We start from the raw sequence: 21,903 nt of genomic DNA on the forward strand, positions 1-21,903 counted from the left end.
GAAGTTATTGTTTCTTTTGTAATTTTGGTGAACTATAGTTGATGAACACCGCTCGTGTCGTATATTTTTTTATTCTAGGATTCGATAGCTAAATTAAATTAGTAATATGAAAAATGTGAGAAAGAATTCTGCCTTTTAAGGGTAGGCTAAGGTTAATTCGTACAAAAATAAGGCATGTCTTTGTGAATTATTTGTGACGACACAGTTAACGTCTCTTTATTAAAATCAATAGTACATTAAAGTGTGACATTCGAAGAATATTGTATAAAATTTTCACGGAGAAATATTAAAAAATACGGCAATGGCAGCAATTATTCGGACGTGTCTCGGAAAAAAGGTAAAAGTGCTGTACCCCTGATAACTTGGTGCTGGATCATGTGAGATCAAAAAATCAAAGTTCATTCGTTAGGTAACAGTTTTCCCCAGGTAACGCTGGGAGGGTTTTTCGAAATTTCAATTTTTCACTTTTTTGGAACGATTTTGCGAAAATTTGCGGCTAATTTTCCCTTCAAAGTGTTCTATCAAGTTATCAGGGGTACCGCACTTTTACCTTTTTTCCGAGACACGTTCGAATAATTGCTGCCATTGCCGTATTTTTTAATATTTCTTTGTGAAAGTTTTATACAATATTCTTCGAATGTCGTACTTTAATGTACTATTGGTTCTAATAAAGAGATTTTAATTGTGTCGTCACAAATAATTCACAAAGACATGTCTTATTTTTGTACGAATTAACCTTAGCCCCCCCTTTAATTGAAACTTCATCGAAATAGTTGGAAAAATTAACCAGGAAACGCGAAGATCAAGATATTGTTCTTAAGGTATGACAATATATGGAATATAAGTAAGAAGTTCCCCGAATACGATTTGGTACGAAACTTCACACAAAATTTCATACAATTACAGTTTGTCAATTATCTTTGTAAAACATTTACTCACAGTGAATTTATTCCGCTTCGTTTTGACCAATCTCTGCATTTATACTATTCGATGAAGCACAGAACGGTTTAGTTCAGGCAAGAATTGTTGTTAATTAGTCTACCTACTCGTAGTATACCTGCCTGGAAAGTATAGCGTAGTCGTAAAATCTACCAGTAACTGAAATTTACAAGCTTCGGCACGTGTACATAATTTGTGCCATTTTCGAGATCGTAAAGGTTTTAGGACTTGGAGTTTGCTAGTATAAAAGCATTTGCGAAAGTTAATTTACCAAGGTGAAAGTAAAAGCTTTTGACGTTTTAAAATAGTCGCAAGTAAATTAATGTGCAATTTTTCTTTACGAGATGATGAGAGTACAATGATCGATAATTCTTTTATTGAAAATTTTTTGATCTTTTAATTTTGCCAGCCAGTATATGTTTCGTTTAATAGTATCTTTTATTTTCACTGCGTATGGCACGCGTTAGCAGAGTGTCAAGTTCCAGAATGTAATATAACTATTTTTTAATGACATATGATACAGGTAATTAAAATCAACAGAAACGTGTCTAGGTGTTTTTAAATTCTTCTTCTTTTTTTTTTTTTTGCCTTTTATTTTTGCATCTTACACGTTACATTTGGTGTTTTATAATATAAAAGTATAACTAAAATAGTAAAAAATAAAAAGTTCAACCTTTAAACAATTGCCATTCTACGTTTCCATCGGTATAATCAACAGAACGGTACAATTACTATCCATAAACGCGCACGATTACATAAAAGCTAAGTTATTGCTTGTACTTCCGGATCTAGATCTAGGTACGACCGTGTCGGAAAATCGAATTGTTACTTCAGTTACCGCCATGTTTCCGGTGAGGAACTGAGCTAAATTTTCAACGCCTGGACGTGGTTGACGATCGAATGGATATCCCATAGCACGTGCATCAGGATACTTCTTGTCTCTCAATCCACAGTAACTCACAGCTTCCTTGCAATTACTTCGCTCATCTTGCTCGACCTGCGTGATTATAGCAACACAAACGATTATAGTTACGATTAATTTTGTTCTCCTTACTTATAATTCTAATGCCATAGTTTGTTCGCACGATAATTTATTAAACTGTGAATTCTTCTGCAAACTTATGTCTCTGTAAATACACACTCAAGAAGGATAAACGATAGAATGTAATATAGAATTATGCAACTTGAAAATTTCAGTAGAATTTTACGAATCGCGATTAGATGGTAGATTTTCACGCGTCTGTGTGAAATTTGAAGATGCAAAAATGCACGGAATGCGCGTAATGTGCGTATCTATGCGAAATATCGAAGGTACTATACTCGTAATAACATTTCATGGGGAAAACAATTTTCTATTTACTTAGACGTTTCATTTTTTCAATTATCTTTATAAAATAACGACAAGCAGTACTCACAGCGTCATCCTTATAATCAGACACCATGACGAACAGTTCCATGGGGAAACCTTCCTTGCTGCCTTTTGGTACAAGCATGTGATGCGGCCATCCGCATCCACAGAAATTAAACTGCTGCAAAGTACTACCTCCTCCTGGCCTTTCGCTCAAATCGCGGAAAGTTCGTTCAAATGGTATGGTCACAGAAGATTCCGTTGACTTGCGTTCAATTATATTCTGTCCGGGACGGACTGCGATCAAATGTACGAAGAAATGTTATTGTATCATTTCAACAATAGATTGGAAAATTATGTTATTCGTAGATAACGAACCGTATCTCGATTGTAAGACTATAACAAATTGGAATAAAGATTAGCAGGATATTTTCAAAAACCTGCATCCGATATCGACGAAACTGAGGCAAAATTTGAAGGAATTTAGCGAGTGGCATATTCAATTGGAAGCAGATAAAATCAGAATAAAAATATAGTTAACAATATACAGCAACGTACGCATAGTAGTGAATTTGTCCATTTCGATCATGAAAGTCTTCTGCTGCCTAAAGGTGAATGGTAGACCACGCTCATCCTCCTTTGGACCTATGAAGATGCGAACAGTGCCGTTTAGCGTTCCCTTGTTGCGATTATTAACAACAATCTTGTACGTGAAGTCAGCGTGATTCAAGTGAGTGAATCTAGCGAGCACCGCGCCACGCGGAGTGAAATCGAGTCCACGCGACAAATCTACATCGCTCTTGGTCCAGAACGTGTTGAGAACATTCTGTTGTTGATCAGTCATCACTTTGACATCCGCTATTTCCACACCTGGGAAGTCCAACTGTAAAGAAGGAAAACTAAATTGGATGTATCGTTATGTCGAACATAAGTTGGCCTTCGTTCGAACGAAAAGAAATAAGTCATGGTTTTTAATTATACGATGAATATGAGTATTATTTCATACCTGTTGCACGGTATATTGAGGCAATGTGTTTTTATGTTCCTGGAAAACGTCGTCAACGAAGGCGTGCCATCTGTAAAACACGGGGTCCCTCATAGCAGTAGCCGAATCACCCATAACGCCGAAGGTCTCCTAAGAAGAGAAGAGAAAAGAAAATGGCAATGCAAATCTGCAATCTTGACGCGTTTGCTCTTTCGAGGAACGAAGAAACGAGAAATGAAGATGAACCACGGAAGGTTGTCTGCATGACGATACAATACAATACAAAAATTATTGCGCTTTATCTTATTCCTGCGATAAATTTTCTGCTGACCGTGAAACACTCACATCGATTCCTCCTCTACAGAAGCTAGCTCGCATAATTTTAATCAACGCGATAAAAATATTGGAAATATTATGAAACTCAAGCTGTGATTTTATTTAACAAGAAATTATAGCAAGAAATTATAGTCGTCGAGGAAGGAATTATTATCCTAAACGTGCTTACCAAATACCGATGATCCGGATCATGGATGTAAGAAATGGCGACATGACCAAAGTTGTGAAGATCGCCGTAAAGGTTCTGATTTGGAGACAGAACGCTAGCCTCCATGATGTTTCCGAGCACGTTGATCCCATCTTTCTCGGTCAATGGAATTCTTTCGCCCCTCGCATTAACTACAGATCCCGTGTGAATCGCTTCGTAGATACGATCGCGCCACCTTTCCAGATCCTGGATGTCGAAGTCTAGTTCATCAACCTGTCGATTGATGTCACGAAGTACAGCACCGCTGTGCCGAGCTGGCCACGTTCGGCTTGCAACCAAAGAATCTAATTTTGGGAAATAAGCCTCCGGAATCGGTTCGCGCCAATTCAGCAGTCGCTTCACTCGTCCAAGTCGATTGCACAGGCGTTCGCAATTGTATCTGAAAAAGTTGTATTTTTATTATCTATCAATGACGAATGTAACTCTTCTACGTTCGCTCGGTCATTTCCGGTCTGATTAAATTTTTTCTGTCGTTAAAAATTTCCTTCAGTTTTCATACCAAATACGAAGCAAGCTTTATTGGCAAATCAGTGTTACGATTTTGCGTTAGGCTTCTTTTCGAAACGTTGCGAATTCTTGTTCGCTGAGATAAGAGCAAGATTGACGCATGAAATTTGAGGGACCATAGCAACTTTGCTGGTACAGCGGCTCATGGAGATGACAAGAAGTTGAGAAAATCTGAGTTACGTTCTTTTGATATTTGATTGCACACAGATATAAAACTATATCTATCGTAATATACAAAAGGAAATAAAGATGAAAGAGAACGAAAAACGATAGCATGAAACGCGAAGTACTTTCTTGCTAACGTTGTTTGCAGTAATTTAGTAAAAACAAAGTAGGGCGTGGACAAAAATGATTCGGTGCAACCATGTAAAATGCGAAAATACACTCGTGCATGGAATATTAATCAGTTTAAATTAAATTCAATATCGTGGTTCATATTGGGTTGGCAACTAAGTGATTGCGGATTTTGTCAATACCACCTAATGACAAAATCAGCACTCACTTAGTTGCCAACCCAATACGTACAGTATGTACATTTTCTCATTGGAAATGTCCTTATTTTAAGTGACAATGTTCGCAGCTTCGATACACTGAGTTTTTACCTTCCCAACGATAAATCATTTTATGAGAATGCATAAAAATACAATCGCATCGGTTACATCATTACAATTGTCAGATATAATTGGAGGATGTAACGCTACGTCGGTATGAACGGAAGTGTTACAAGCTGAAATTACGAATAAGAACATTGAGTTAACAATAAATAGTAGCTACTTTTAGATTTTTTAAATGCGAGAAATAAAACACGCTATCCTTTGTAATTCCTTTGTAAGCAGCTAACGTTCCTTGTTAATCTTCCACACTGCACATAGGTGCACACGTAACTTCTAAATTGTATAAGCTCGTTAGAAACCGACATTTTAAACGACACGATCAAAATTAATGAGAAACTTGAGAAGAGGAAAGAATTGCGATGATCTTTCGATATAGGAACGATAGCAGGCAAATCAAACATTAAAAGATCCTTTCGTCTAAACATAACACTGATACCAATATTTGTAAACTTGTAGTCTAAGAACTCAAAAATACATTTAGGTTTTTATTTAGCGTTTATTTCTAAATACTTGTTTCTAAAGACTTCACACGTTTTATGAAAAGGAAAAAAGAATGCATTTACCTTGCCATGATTTGTTCGTGCATGTAGTAAAACAGTTCTCCGCGTCGATCCTTGTTGACAATGCGCATGTCACCCTCAAACGGGTATACCAAGTGCCAGTGCCAATGATGAAGATTGATTCCGATATCTTCTCGCCAATAAGCGACGCGATGCTCGTCATCCAGATCCGATGCTGTGTAATCTCTTGGAATTTCGATTGGAACCTACACGTGAGAAAAACACTTAGTTAGAGTTAGAAAATAAAAAAGTAAGTAATATTGGATTTATTTACTGTTACGGAAACTCTCAAAAAAGTCAGGAAAGTGTGAAAAATGAGGACGATTTTACTTTGACGTCCAAACAGTTATTCGCAATTGCTCGTTAAAATCATGTCTGCTTTCACGTACCCTGGCACCTTCGGGCACCAGATTAGCTTCCTCTTTAGCCCGGCTAAATATTGAACTGTCCATGTACTTGTCCGGAAATACTTCGGTCAATGGAGGTACTGGCAGATCCTTCGTGTCAGGACGATGAAGTATCGCCACTGATAATGCGTAGATGAACATGTTTGGATTTACATGGTCTCGACAATAAACCGCAACCGACAGAAAGTCGTCGTACGTCCGCATACCTGCAACGTAAGGTGTAAAACTATTAAACTAAAACAAATATCGACAATATTAGGAACTAATTTTCATTAGTTAATATTTTCTCTGATAATGAATTTCGAACGTAAATTTCGAATTGTAAATTCTAAATGAGAATTTTGCGGTTTAATTAACAATCGAAATTAAACGAGTGTCAATTATACTGGATGAACTTTGTTTCTTTAAACGCGCGATCTTTCGCACGTCGTACGAATATTTTCTCTTTTTGGGCCGTACGCACCGATTTGCGGACAGTTGTCATTTTCCCAAAAGTTACAATTTCGTTTTAGCGAATAAACAGTTTCGCACTTTAAATTTCATTCTGAAGAAGACTTGCTAGTATTTAATTAGTATTTATTAGTATTTAACTAGTATTTAATAGTAATTAAGGAAATACACGACTCTTGAGCTTCGTTTGAAAAATTATACGCAAGAAAATAAGAAACTATAGAAATGAAGAAACGGTGAAACAGTGAAACATACCCATGAAAATGTCAATTAACCGGGTAGCTATTCTTCGATGCGCTGGAATAAACAGCGAAAATGGCTGTTGACGTCCAAGTTGCATCGGGATAGTAAGATCGGGAAGAGTAATCTGCTTCACTTGAATTTTCGAATCCGTATCCTCGCCGAACCGATTGAACACTTGAGTAGCAACAGGACGATATCTGTCCGGCTATGTAGATGATCGGAAACAAAATCATGAAAAGAAAAGTAAATTCTATGAGTTATTTCTAATTTAAGCTATCTGTGGCAATATTTTTCGAAATGCACGTATCAAGGAAAGATAATAGGAATTATCATTCAAATCTATACCAATTCTTTCGTTATAAGAATAGAAATGAAACCATTTGATTTTGATGGTATTTCACCGCGTTTTTCTAGTCCATAAAATTCATATGTGTAATCATTGTGACATCGTTGTCACGAGACTTATTTAAGACACAGAAACAAACTAACAATCGGATATTTGCCAATCACGCGAACGAGATATTATTACTTATCGTTTGGATAATTTAAAAATAACGGATAATCCGATAAAAAGTAGTACTTACCAAATAAGCGGCTGGAATATCAAAGGCGACTTTATCTTCGCCTTTAGGTACGTAAACTGGTTCGGCAGGTCGGTCAAATAGATACAAAATACCGGATTTATCGGTCGACATTTTAACTAGCAATTTTAGGATTAAACAATGGTGAGAAAAACGAAACAAACGCAACTAATGGCAATTTTACGCGCCGCACTTTAGCCGATATACGTTTTCTATGAATTTGTCGCGTAACAAGTATTTAACGAAATGGTCAAACTTGTGGAAAGAAATGGTCAAACTCGCGGAGAACTTCGATTACTATGGACGATCGAATAGAGGAAAAGTAGAGGAAAAATGTCACGACTCGAATGACTAACGCCTCTGTGCTAGAAACTGTTGATGATTGCAGTCAGTTGTAGCTTTATATAGAAGCTCGAGAGGATACGATGGTTTCGTTAAAAACCGCAAGATTTCCCACACAGATCTGTACTGTCCAGTAATAGATATTAATACGCTGTTGCTCTTGACCGTAGAAATCCCGTTTTTCCTGTTTTTGAAGGAAATGGATCGCGATTAGTCTTAGACGTTTACAACTAGATTAGAGATATTTTTTTTGTATTTAGTTGTAATCATACTTCAAATATATATTATACGAACACGATAACAAATTAATATAGTATCGTAGATGTAAATGGCGATGATACGATGCGTTTGAGTTGAATTTTGTAGAAGCAAAAATGACACGTGGTTTCGATGATGGTTTGTTACGAAATTTATTTCATCGAATAAAAAATACTTTCAATGTTGCATGAAAAACTTTCATCGAATCTTGAACTATAGTTTAATTTTCTCAGACTTGTAGAATTTCTTAACGTTAAAGGGCACAATTGGATCGAAATGAATCGAAAAGCTTGATAGAATTATATAAATATGTATTTCTGATATCTTTTATTCACAAGGTGATTTTGTTTTAATTTATTGCCCCTATCGTTTCGTGTAGGAAGACCATTTCTTATGGACATTTTATTGTTACATGATAACATAGGTACTATTATAGTTATTACCTAAGAGTAGGAATATTTAACATGTGATATATTAATTACATTAAAGCCAAGTACCAAAAAGATTTATCACAATTGTACATTAAAATTTCTGTTTAAAGGTCCACATCAGCCTTGAAACATTTTCTTGCGAAATATTAATTAATCGTTACTCGTAATTGAAAGACAAGAGTATCTAATAGCAGATAATTAATGAATAGGATATTAAAAGACTTATCTATAAATGGAAACATAAATATATTACCTATTTCTTAAATAGAATGATATTATTATAACGGTAATTATTTTTTGATAAATCTGTGTACTTCATAAACATTTCTACCTTAGACTTTCTTAAACATTAAAAAAATCATCATAATTATATGTTATTTATCACAATGTGCATACGTACGTGTCTTAAGCACGTTGTATCCCTCAGATCGAAAAGGTACAAAATAGAAATTAGAAATTTTTTTATCGTTCACGAATTAATAAAAATAGTAATGCTTATAAATATTTTTAGATTATGTTTTAAAAAATATGACATTTTTTCTTCAGATAGAATACTTTCTCCTCGTACAAACGTTATTACGTTTCACTTTAAATAGTATGGAATTAATTATTTTCCTTATTTAGGATACAATTTCTCTAATGTCCTTGTAAAAGTTTCATGTAAAAGATAGTCCTGAATAATAGGAAAATTAATTTATCCGTCCATAAATCATTATCGTGTGCATTGCAAATTATATTCTAAACAATGAGATCGATTATTCGTAACGATACAATGTTTCGCATTAAATATATTTTTAATATATTAATATCAGAAATAAATTATACAAACTAACATTAATTTATCAGTGTAATAAAAGATTCGTGACATACTAGTAAACAACGTAACAGTACAGATAATGTAGTAAAGATGAATAGGAAGTAATATTGAAGTATGTCTCGAGCAAACAAGATTCAACATAGAATAATTAATATTTTTACTCGGTAAAAAGCTAAATTACTTTGTTAAACTACCTTGATAACACAAAAAATACCTTAGTCTCTAAATAAATTCTTAAACGCATTAAATAGTTCGAAAATATATACAATCTCAAAATTGTAAATTTTCATTTTGGCTCTGCTTGGAATATGTTGTTAACATTCGCTATAGTTTTGTATATGTATAACTATATCACTCACAATGTGAAAATATCGAAAGTAATGAAATTTGTATAAAATTGATCAGTCAGAATAAGATAACGTAAAATTGTTTACGATATTCGACCAACTACTTAATTATTAACGCCAACCACATACTGAAACAAAGCCAAGTCATTTCCCGGTTTCCCAACAACCTAAACAGCAAATTGTTAGTTAAGTAAAACTGTACTAATACTAGTGTAAATATAAACTTAACAAACGTCTTTTAAAGCTATAGTAATGACGCATCCTGCAACTTTATATTTACATAACTTTAATATAAATTAAGAGAACTGTAAATGTATAGTTTTATTAAAACTACCAAGGCCGCCACATAGGATCAGCTTCATCAACGCGTTCCACGTCAATTTCTTCGTCGTCTTCGACTTTGACTTCCGTTTTGACTCTCTTCGCCACTCGTTCCTCCGTGAAGTCTTTCGCGTGAGAGTGGCATCTCGTATTCAATTTTTCCTTATTTTCCAAGGTCAGCGTGGTGTCGCATTCAGGTGAAATATTCAAGGCGATTCTTTCGCGTATTACTCCGCGACACGCCATTGCGTTTTGATTGGAAGACGTCACTTGGACGTTCTCCCTAGCGGAATTTGTAATCAAAGGTGCCAGTATGTCAGCAGTGAGATCCAGACTTGCCAAAGTTTGGGTTAACATGCTCGTTTTCAGCTGTTGCAAACATTAAAATCAACGTAATAAATTAGTTTACAAAATTGCAAGTACAGCAAAGAGTATAAGTAATTTTCCGTCTACAAAATTGACAAAGTTATGAAAGAATGTCGCAAGATATTTTTCTCGAACAAAATATACGAGATCAACGACGAAGAATGAAATGCGATCTATTGGATTGGCAACTGAGTGATTGCGGATTTTGTCATTAGGTGATAATGGCACTTAATTAATCACATTATTAATATCGCGTTAGTGATCACTTAGTTGCCAACTCAATACAAACAAACGAGATGTATTTTGAAAATATAATTAAAAGTAATTTCAATTTTAGAAAATCGAATTGATAGCATATTTTTTTATGCTCCTTACGTTTGAACGGAACTGTATACACGTCTGTGATACTTAGATGGTGTAAGAATATATCGACGAAATTTGAGGCGAAAAAGAAGCGAAATAAACGTGTTACAGCTGACACGATTTTTCGGAATAAGCTTAATCACAGGGAAATTACATAGAGTGACAAGTTACAAAGCTGGCCGATCGTGCAATTTCATCTGACCGGCAGGCAAAGTAACACGCACACGTGGAAAAAAAATTGAAACAGGACACGCGATGGTGTCAATCTCGGTGAGAAGAACGATGAATTATCCGGTGATGTTCACGGGTCTGGCCACTTTCGCCTTATTGTCTTCCGATCATCGATGATGAGATAATTACCGTCGAATTCGTTTGCCGGCTCTTTTGAAGGCCAGCTGCGAGGTGTCTCGCTAACCTTTCCGCGCCTTCACCTGGAACCGCAGAGAGAAATCTGTACGCCTCAGCTGCGCAATGCCCGAAACCGGACAGCCATCGACTTTCGGCCGATGCCTCTTCGTTCTTCGTAATCGTGCCCGACAATCCAGAAGATCGCGAGCCCTGTAGCCTTTGTAAATGGCGCACCGTCAGCTCCAGAATGTCCGCTTTCTCCAACTTGCTGATGTCCTCCCCCTCCGTCTGCAATCGATAAATCCTTTCAGGTTCCGTTTGAACCGTATACCGGCCGAGCTAAGCTCATGAACGTTCTTTTGATTATGAAGAAATACGATACAGTGGATACAGTCCACTTACTGGGACGAAATTTTAATTAGCGTCTGGTTAAACGAACCGTTGGATCGGCTTTAGAGGTAATTCGCCAATTAACGATATTAATAAATTGACAAGTTAAGGGTTCGCATATAATAGGATAATGTACGTGCAATATCCTTCTCGTTTCGATATTTTACAATTTCATTCGACCGGATAAAAATCAAGGGAATGTTACAACACGGTAGGATCGTCCAGTTGAATTGCGAATTGTGTTTTTTGGCTCGCCTCTCGCTATAATTTATCGATTAACGGCGTTAATTTTTGGTAAATTTACAAGTTAAGAGCTCGCATATAATAGGATAATGTACGTGCAATATCCTTGCGATACCTTACAATTTCATTCGACAGGATAAAAATCAAGGGAATATTGCAACACGGTAGGATCGTCCAGTTGAATTGCGAATTGTGTTTTTTGGCTCGCCTCTCGCTATAATTTATCGATTAACGGCGTTAATTTTTGGTAAATTTACAAGTTAAGAGCTCGCATATAATAGGATAATGTACGTGCAATATCCTTGCGATACCTTACAATTTCATTCGACAGGATAAAAATCAAGGGAATATTGCAACACGGTAGGATCGTCCAGTTGAATTGCGAATTGTGTTTTTTGGCTCGCCTCTCGCTATAATTTATCAATTAATGGCGTTAATTTTTGGTAAATTGACAAGTTAAGAGTTGGTAAGTTAATACTTTTTATTTTACCGCTGTGAAAATTTATTCGACTTTTGTCAAGTTTGGGTAATATAGAAGTAGGTGCGATACAGTGGAATTGCGTTTATCGGGACGAAATTTTAATTGACATCTGATTAAACGAACTTCACGATCATTTTCGCTAATAATTTATCAATTAATAATATAATATACGATATTAAATCGACCAGTCTGCGTAATTTCATCTGGCTTTCTCTGCACAATTACGAAACTGATTAAATTAAAGAAACGATCAGTTTTGCAGTATCCGAAATAGAAATCGCGTTTCGAGTATATTCAATAAAAGAGTTGATGCTCGGAATAAATCACGTTCAGAGTAATAAACATTTGAAAGTTAGTACGAGATTTCAGGTATCCGTAAGATATAATTACGCAGGTAGCAGGAAGAATTTTGCTCGAAATTTATCAGTGATATGTGAAGTGAATTAACAAGGCAGAGGAAACGGTACCGTGAACACGGTGAATGAAAATCGAAGCAGTAATTTTTGCTTTCTCATTTATTATTCGATATACCTGTTCTTTCCATGATGAATCTTCCATTTGGTATTCGAACCATCATCATCCATCATCGTCCAAAGGAGATTACCAAAAGTGCTGATATTATTACAGAGGAGATCCTTAAACGCTCCGATTGTGGGACCACGTTGATTTCGAAGAACGAACGCTTTATATATCAACAGTGTCTCGTGGAAGCTAAACGAAGCGATTATCTTCCAAGAGATTTAATGACAAGGTTTACGATCGACAAGAAAGTTCCCACGAGGCGGATTGTAAATCATCGAATTACGTTCTCACCGATGAATAATTTTCGATAGAAAGAGATAAAAACCGGACAGAGTTTTATTCGACGAGTAAATAAAAACGTAGTGGGAGAAGAAATCGTTCGTTCGATTCAATTATATGCGATAATTTGACCAAATGCTCGTTTTTCTTTCCTCCGCTGTCATTCGATACGCATGGAAAACTTGAAAGAATTTTCATTCAACTCTACCGCTTGGTTTAGTGGCATTTTATAAGTTATTCCAGTTCCACAGCCTTTTCCCAGACTTTTGCCGCTCCGAGGAGCCTTTGATAGACTAGCGAAGATATAATCCATTATCAGAAACGGGCAGCTATCTCACGATCGAATGTAAAAAGCCACGTGTATTTGTTTAACGCGATCATTCCGACAGAAGAACCGAGACGAATTTGAATTTCAATGGCGTAACGTAGGCGTCTGAGCGTGGAGAGTTCACGCTTCGTGATTCGCTGGAACGATGAAGGAATCTGATTGCCCTGGCGATATCATCTCTAAATAATATCAAGTATGACAAACCGATAAGCTTCTGAACTTTCGTCTCACCGATGGAGATGAAATTGTAACCGGCTCGTGTTAATCGACAAATGAACTTTACGAATAAATCAGGTCCTGGTCGTCCTATGTTTAAGGAAGAAGTCTAATTACGCGAAGAGATTGCGTGAAGTGAATTTATTTGGAAAGCAAGAGGAAAACTGTGAGAAATTCTTTTTGAAAATGCTGCGATTATATACGTATACGGCGAATTAAGCGATTTCTTCTGAAGCTAAATGATTATATCAAGATTACAAAATCACAAAGGCTTGCGAGGCACAAGTATGCAATTGTTTTATAAGAAGAAGTTTCGCAAAAAATTCCCTCCTTCAAAGAATATCGTATAATGGTAAAGATGAGAACCCATGTGAAAGTTACTGGGTGCTTGTACAGATGGCGGAAGACTACGGCAGAAACTACACTGCCGCCGCATTTGAAATTATTTATCGTAGGTAGACAGTCTTAATTTATTCGACAAATTACCATATTTATATTTCTATAATTTACGAATGTCTTCTTTCATTTTCAACTTCGATATTTCCTTATGCGAACTTCGTTACTATATCGTTTCAATTTCTTTTTCTTTTTTTTCTTTTTTCTCGAAGCTTGATATTCTTCATCTATGCCAAGGTTTATTTAATTCTATCTATTTATTTAATTCTTCTTCGGTTTCGTATGGCTTCGAATTATCAGCCTTACGGCCGTACATAATCTTCGCTGAATGAAACGCTACTGCACTTGAACGTTCATATCGCTTCGTTATAAAAAGACTATAATAGCCTTGCGATTAACTATTTTTCGTCTAAAATGAAAAATGCTGAAATTAATTGGACGAAAGTTTTATAAGGTGCTCCTGAATTGAAAAGGTGACTGTCTCGCGTAGAAACTGCGTCGATGTATCCCCACCGTATAATTAGCTATCATTAAATCGCTAAACCTTGGCGTGATCTCGATATTTGCTATTCCATGGGCGATTCTGTTGGAACCGGCGTAAAACGCCGAGTAATTTTCATCCGCGATAAAAATGTAATCAAGTTGGCAATGTAGAGGAATGCTGTGTTTTCGTACGATTCCGATAACAGCTTGATACGTTTACAAAATTGCAATCTGTAGGTTTGCGCAGGTTTTTAAGCAAACTTGTTGCACCGGTATTACCACTTCGTAAAATGACGTTTTATTTTTCTATAAATTTATCGTCGCGGTTCTAACGTCGCGTCGATTCCATACGAAAATCGGATGAACTGAAGCGAACAGGACTCTCGGCGTATCTTAGACAAAATCGTTGCGTACCAACTGTCACAAGAGCGTTAAATTTGTAGCTTTTCATTTCATCTGAAAGGCAAATCTTTCCAGGAAATCGACTTGAAGCGGAGAGAATAAAGAAAAATATAGTGGGAAAAATTCTTTTCTCCCGTTTGTAAGACTTTGTAATGAAATATTGTTCAGGTATATCATTTACTGTTAGAGAAGGATCACAGAGCAATTTTTAAATCGCAACAATGTGTGTAACATTACGATGAAAAGTAAATTTCTCGAGAAGGTTTGAAAGTAGAGCCTGAAATAGAAAACTATTGGAAATTCGACCACTTTGCGATGAAATAAGCTTCTCTTCTTCTATAATTTATATAATAATTTTTACCTTTCGAGAATCTAATAAAATATCGTTTATCCGTATTTAAATACTATCGAAGAGGAATTAAAATACTTTCTTGATGGTGACATTCTTCTTATCGATGGGAAACAAATTCTTACTTAGCTCTCGTTCGTTCGTTTGCTCGTCCAAATACCAATTCGCAGAAAACTCCACGCTCTACATACAACAGATTTCCTCTGACCATCTTAAAAAGGGGACAACAAACTGAAGAATCTCTATTGAATTCAACAATTTCACGGTAATATATAGACAGAGAAAGAGAGAGAGAGAGAGAGAGAGAGAGCACCATTCTATGACTATTCATAGGAAAGAAAAAAAGAAGGTGATTAATCATTTCACACGGCGCTTATCTAGGAAACAGGTTAATACAATGGCATCTCTCCATCTTCATCGACGATAGTCAGCTCTGCAAGTTCCGCTATCTGCTAGAAGACATCGCAATTACGCCACGTATTAAATGTAATGAACACAGTCGAAGCGTTAACTACTGGTTTCATAATTACGAGTAAGTCGCGTGTTTACTTGACACCGCGAGGCGAACGAGCGAGCGAGCAGTTCCCACGGTCTAGGAATATTTAAGCACCAAATCGATTGCACGCGTAGTTGCGGCTTGAGAATGCATTTCCTGCTGCGAGCGACTCGTGAAATTACAGAGGGGAAACGTGGTATCGCGAGCACGGCCAGTAAGTCGAGCAAGAAACCGTGGCTTCCTTCCAAAGGTTTCTCCCGCTACGATGATGAGGAAAAAAGCATAGCACGTGCTCGTTGGACCAATGTATCGCGTCCAGAGCCGATCAAATGCCTGTCCAATGGTTTTACTGATATTTACATCACATTTCTGCCATTGCTTCTAGAACTCAGCAGGGGCTTTTTCACGATACCGTGTAATGTTCGCGTAAACGATGTCGATAGGTTGTAAGTTGTTTTAGAAGGAAGATTTTTAGCCAAAGTAAGAAGTCGGTGGAATTTATAGACTTTTTCCAAAATCGTAGAAACTTGTTGATTGTAATTACGTACGAGTCTACGTGAGTTTCTTCTGAAGATAATTTTTTTTGGGGGGGGGGGGGAACTCAAATCATGCTGTTGATGAAATTTTGTAGATTATCATTCAGTAGCACCTATGCTAGGTTTTCTTAGGCGATATCGACAATTTGGTGGTAAAACAGACGAAATTTTACGAGTTACAAATTATAAGATCATTTGTTAATGGAGGTTTTGTTATTGTTATATGATGTGTTGTTAAAAAGAGTCTTTAAAGTTGCAGTATTTTGTGAAAAATGGGAGAGTTCTTCTTGGAAGCTCTGGCAGAATTGTTTATAACGAAACAGTTTATTAATCGAGTATCTCTACGTAAATTTCATTCGTAAATACAGTAACAAAATAAAAGTAAATGTAAGAAAATCATAGATACGTACCTCCAAAGTATCTATCATAAGGTTTTTCAACTCATCGAGGCATTTGTTTATTCGCGCCCGTCGTTTTCTTTCCAACAGAGGTTTCGTTATCTGATTTAAATAAAAGAACAATATTAATTAAACTTTAATAGCGAAGAAAGTTTAGATAGCCAAGACGTTATAACGTTAAATAAATTATTTAAATTTAACGTTAAATAAATTATTAAACTTCTTTTACGAATAAAATCTCTAATTGTTCTACGAAGCGGAAGATAGAAAGTTTTGTCGTGGTATTGGAGCGGTGTGAAACAAAGATTGTTCTCGCCCTTGCACTTTTAATTTATCTTACTCACTTTTTTGTATCGATAGGTCTTGGAAACCGGATGAGGGTATTCGTATGACATCATTGCACGAGCTGCTCTATCTCTTCAGACTTGACAAACACAAGTACTTCGCACCTGATTGGCAAAGAAATTTATGTATCTTGAAATATAAATATTTAATGAACACGTAGCAAATAATGAAAGTCCAAGAAACAAACATAATCTTGCTGATACCTATACTTTTTAACTTTCCTTAAATGGCAAGTTCTAGATATTTTATTTTTTCCAATTAATAAAAACCTGAACGTTTTCATGGAAAAATTAATATTCCCTTTTATCGAAATAGAAATAACAATTACGTAAAATTGTCGTCGTAACACGTTGATTATAAATTGCAGATTTATAATTCTGACATTGATAAATATTTTCTAATAAAATCGACAATTTGTAACAGTCACGTAATTGGTCGCTTTAGCGATCGAAAGCTACCACTCTGTCTCACAGTAACTACCCTTATTTTCAAGTCCAAACGTAGCGATCAAAATTCTTTAAATTCTATTTAAAAAAAGAAAAAGAAACAAAAGCAAAAAAGGAAAAAATGAAAAAATATTACAGTACATATAATAATCGCTCGGTGCAAATAATATTGACGCTTTCATTCTTATCTTTAACAAGACAATCGACTTACCTTTTATTTATAATACACTTCCAATATCATAAATCCTGCGAAGCAACAAACGTCATGGACAACAGCGATACATGCCTAAGTGTAATTAAACTGTTCAAACTCGAAGCCTTATCGACATTTTCCACGCACGTGAACGTCAGAAACGTGACACTGAATCCTGACAAATAGAGAGTGAAATTCACTGACACTAGAAGCGAACGCACCGCGTGCTGTCTCTAGAGAAACTGACTCTCCGCTGCCATTCAAGCAGCCGCTACCCTCACCAACTTGGAACCCTCTGCAGAAGCTACTTCTCAGCCAGAAGGTCGCTCTAAATGCTTTGATTGTGTTGCACCTACACCTTGACGCACGATGGGCGTCCCGACGCTCTTGGAACTTGTTTGGATCTCGATTCGATCATCGCTGTGGATGTTGCGCGCCTTTAACCAAGCATTGCGCAGAAGAAACAGACTGTAGATCAGTTAGGGTTATTTCGATCCGTGAACCAATTAGGAAAATTGTCATTACGTCTGTAGCGGCACATGAGTCAACGCAAGATGCGAATCTGGAGAGACTCGTATTCTTGTGCCTTGGAATACCAACGTTGTTTTGGCTTGTTTGGTTCGAAGGCAAACAAACTCTGGACGAAACATTATCATCGTTATTTGTAATCTTCGACTGGACTTACATTTGAACTTTTCGTAGAACCACCGATCGATACAAATGAACGAACATACTCTCTAGCACGATGATTATAGCAAGCCACACGATCGAACAGCGAGCGTGTAGTAGCGAACAGTAGCATCGAGCGAGCGACGATTACGACCGGCATCTCTGTACTTGTACTTAAAGTGATTTTAATATAAATAACGCAATTACGAATTCCTCGCTCGTCTCTTTAATAAACCAACCAACACGTATAACAAATCACCTCATACAGTTAACAGAAGATCGACGAGAGTTTTCTTCGATGAGTCTAATTATTCGCGAGCTACTGATCTTTTAGGGGAAACACGCGCTTCGCTGTGTTTTAAATAAAATAATACAGGAGATTATGTTGCTGGAATTACCTTTATCGTATAGCAAAATCTGGTGTGTAGAATACTTGCAGATAAAATACTTTGCGCCTAAGAGGAACATTGAGAAAGGAAATTGTGCTATTTCTAGTATAATTAATAACTAGTTAGGGTAACGAATCTTCATCAACGCTATAATTATAATTATTTCCTCGAGTTGCGAGATCGCGAAGGAAATGAAAATTACAATTTCTTTGGAACACGCGTCTATTAATAAAGAAATGTTAAATATAGAAAAGGTTAGCTGACGAGGCAGGAAAGTAAGGATGAACTAATGTAATCACTAAAGCGAACGAGACTAACGTTGCATCGGCTGTAAGAGAAAAGTAAACTCAATGAGTAGAGCGGATTAAATTATCGATATCTAAATGATCAGGATCAAGCGTATAGAGATGATTTTTATTTAGCAAGAGAAAGATATTTTAGCCGAAACAACGCCATTAATGTTAATGAACAGCCGAAAGCTGGCATCCCTACATGGGCTAATAAGAAATGTTCAATACATTGTAAGCTGCAGTTAAAGCTACTGAACGTGTCCACAGATCGTTTCGAACACGTCTCGAACACTTCCATTAAATGAAAATGAGACACCTTTTTATATTCTCTGTTTGAGAAACTTTATTTTATTTAGCAATTACTGCAAAATAAACTGCTGCCGAATGTAATCAACGTGCTCCGAATCGTTCTTTAAGGATTCCTCTTTAAGATTCGCATTGCGATTCCGAATACGAGCGTAACACAATTTTTGTCATTAATTAACGCCTTTCACACTACTTCGCTACATACAGAAGAGATACACAAAGTGTGTGAGAAAATGGTATAATAATTCACAACGTCTCAGCTGCTCGATATCAATTTTTACCAGTGACATAACGTTCCAGTTTTTCTTTCATCGTGATTCCGCCGTTTTTAAGTCGTTGACATTTCATGACATTCGAACGAGTTTGTTAAGAGCAAGTTAATTATGTAACATGTAAATGGTAATTATATTACGATGCTTAAGATAGATAGAAGAATGCTTAAAAGTGGTTTGAAAAGAAATTGGCATTGCTATAGGAAACCTCAGTTATTCGTTGAAATTTCATAGGAAGAGAAGAGAAGAGCTAAAACGAAGAATCGATATAAACAGCTGTGATACTTCGACGGAACTCGTAAAAAACCTGCATGAAGCTTCTCAGAAGCATGGTTGGTTTATCGAATTTTTATAGATTTTTGAGCCAGCCTCTTGAAGGTTTGATAAACCACCAGACGAATCCCCCATTAACATTATCTCTTGTCAACTCGACCAAATATCTGTAGCCACGTGAATTACGCAGATATAGCTGTCCACTCGTTGCCTTCGACACGGAACGTTCGAGCGATTCGCCCTAAACGAGAGAGTGGAAAGAAGATAAAGTTTGTTCGCGCGTTGACGACTTGTCAGAATTTTATGGAAGTGTCAGCTTTTCGAAACGTTTGATTATTTGTTGGCGATCCACTTTGGTAATCGCTTTAATAAACGATTAATAATATATGTTTATCAGACTAGTGAGTTTCGTTTAGTAACCTTCTTTACTCTTTAACAATTTCCTAATTTTGTTTCTGTTAAAATCTGAGAAATACATACGTATTTTTATTTTTCATATAATTTTCTTAGATTTTGATTTTTATAAAAAGAACAGTTCGTTAATTATATTAAATTCAATTATTTTTTTATTTACTATTTTATATTAAATTTATTTATATTAAATGTCAAGTGAAATTAAATTTGGAATAGCAGGCTTTTTATTGGCCAAGCGTAATTTGACGATTTCTTGCACTTGATAATCACGTGGATAAATCCTTCTTTTCCCCTTTTTCTCGCGGCTAGTTCGTTAAGAAAAGGCCGGTTAATTAAAGCACGAATTGGAAATGTAAATAAACAGGTGCGCTAATATCGAAACGATCTGAAAGAATAAGTTAAAAGGGCCTTTTCTTTTTAAACGTTGCCCCTTTCCCCACATCTTAGATTATACTTGAAAAAAGATAATCAATGTAAATATCGGCACATTCGCTTCACGAAATCATTTTCGTCCGTTGCATTATGCATGCGAATGTTCACGAACGAGAAAGGTTTCGTGTCAACAAAAGTAATTTAAGACGAACGGATTCATCGTTACAGGGGTGAAAGCACCGCAATTAGCATTTGCAACAATTCCCAGGATTTAACGAGTCGAATGGGAAGAAATGTGAACACGGATATTATCGAGAAGCCGACGAAAGACGATGGAAATGTATCTTGGTAAAAATACGATTTTATACGAGATATTTCTTCCATGTGTTTTGCTTTTTAAATGTACTAATTAATTTTTAAAGAAAAATATTCAGCTGTATGTTGTAAAGAACGGCAAACATTCTTTTGCTAAATATTTAACGATGTGTTTAACGAATGATAAGACGATATTTCGATCAAAATATTTATTCAATAGAATTGTTACAATTTCTTCGTTTATGAAAATAAGAAAATTGTCTAAACGTTATACAGGAACCTTCCTATGGTCTATAGCCTCCCTTAAGTGTTGCAAATTCATGTTCGATTTCCAGGTACCCATTTTATTCAAATTTATTCTCCTATAAGAAAATTACATGAAAGTCTTGTATACTAACGATGTCTTGATGCTTTTAATCTAAACCATTTTAACATTAAATTACAAAATACACAGAATTTATGTAAAACCTCTTTTATCAACAATATAAAAACCAGTAGTTCTACCTTATAATTTCTTAAGATATTGAATATTAATTACTTGTATGGATAATAAAACAAAAGATAGAGTCGATCAGATTGGCACGTAAATGTCGATAGATTTCAGCAAAGCGATATTTTATACGCGTCGAACTAACGCGCAACAGTTTCGCCAGATTTCCTATCAATCGAAACAACGGGGCCGATCTTCTGGCTGCTCTCACAGTTCTCGTGTGACTTTCCGACGTACATGGCGGAATACCAGGAAGGAAAACAATAATTAATGATGTCACCGGGGCATCAAAAGCCCCGTGCGGTATCGTGGGCGCAGTTATCGCGAGCGTTTATCGTTTGTGCCACCACGCAGACCGTTATCACCGAGCGGAAAGTACGGGCTCGCGGTCGAAGCGTGCGAATGTTTGCGATCCGTGTCCGATCTTTGATGCCATGGTGCCGTCAATGGAGCTGGCAGAGCAACAGAGAGACCGAGAGTGTCAGTCATTCTTATAAAAGACGTTACGTGTTCATATTGACAGGCGTGCGTTTGCTGACGAACCGGTGAATCGGCGAATACAAAGGGAGCTTGTCTCTTACATTCCCTATGTGTCTTATGTGTCTCAATTTAAGCGCAAACTTGGCTGTTGTTTAAATAAGATATTTTAGAAACGATGTTTTAGAAAGGATAGATATTTATTGAAATGAAACACAGTGGTTGCCTAAGATATTTGTACATAGCTTTTTTCCATTTAGGAGCAAACTTGAGTATTATCTGAATGAGATAATTTAAAAATGATTATTTAAATAATACACGGTGACTCGCTAAAGTAATTGGACATTTACCTAATAGAAAAC

General features: G+C 36.2%; 2 protein-coding genes across 2 annotated transcripts; both read right to left on the minus strand.

Moving 5' to 3' along the window:
- Positions 1–1,488: 1,488 nt before the first annotated feature.
- Positions 1,489–7,567, minus strand: LOC100648607 (phenoloxidase 1). Its single transcript, XM_048411641.1, has 9 exons — positions 7,182–7,567; positions 6,610–6,802; positions 5,887–6,110; positions 5,501–5,703; positions 3,778–4,195; positions 3,294–3,422; positions 2,846–3,170; positions 2,355–2,584; positions 1,489–1,936 (listed from the first exon to the last, which is right to left on the minus strand). The coding sequence occupies exons 1-9, from the start codon at positions 7,290–7,292 to the stop codon at positions 1,691–1,693; spliced, it is 2,079 nt and encodes a 692-aa protein (XP_048267598.1). The 5' UTR covers positions 7,293–7,567; the 3' UTR covers positions 1,489–1,690.
- A 505-nt stretch (positions 7,568–8,072) lies between these two features.
- Positions 8,073–17,886, minus strand: LOC100648487 (enhancer of split mgamma protein). The gene is made up of 5 exons (XM_003400499.4): positions 17,293–17,886; positions 16,635–16,739; positions 16,303–16,392; positions 10,784–11,059; positions 8,073–10,063 (listed from the first exon to the last, which is right to left on the minus strand). The coding sequence occupies exons 2-5, from the start codon at positions 16,686–16,688 to the stop codon at positions 9,704–9,706; spliced, it is 780 nt and encodes a 259-aa protein (XP_003400547.2). The 5' UTR covers positions 16,689–16,739; positions 17,293–17,886; the 3' UTR covers positions 8,073–9,703.
- Between the last annotated feature and the right edge of the window lie 4,017 nt (positions 17,887–21,903).

The sequence above is a fragment of the Bombus terrestris genome, chromosome 14, assembly GCF_910591885.1.
Source record: "Bombus terrestris chromosome 14, iyBomTerr1.2, whole genome shotgun sequence".
In the NCBI taxonomy this organism is placed as follows: Eukaryota; Metazoa; Arthropoda; class Insecta; order Hymenoptera; family Apidae; genus Bombus; species Bombus terrestris.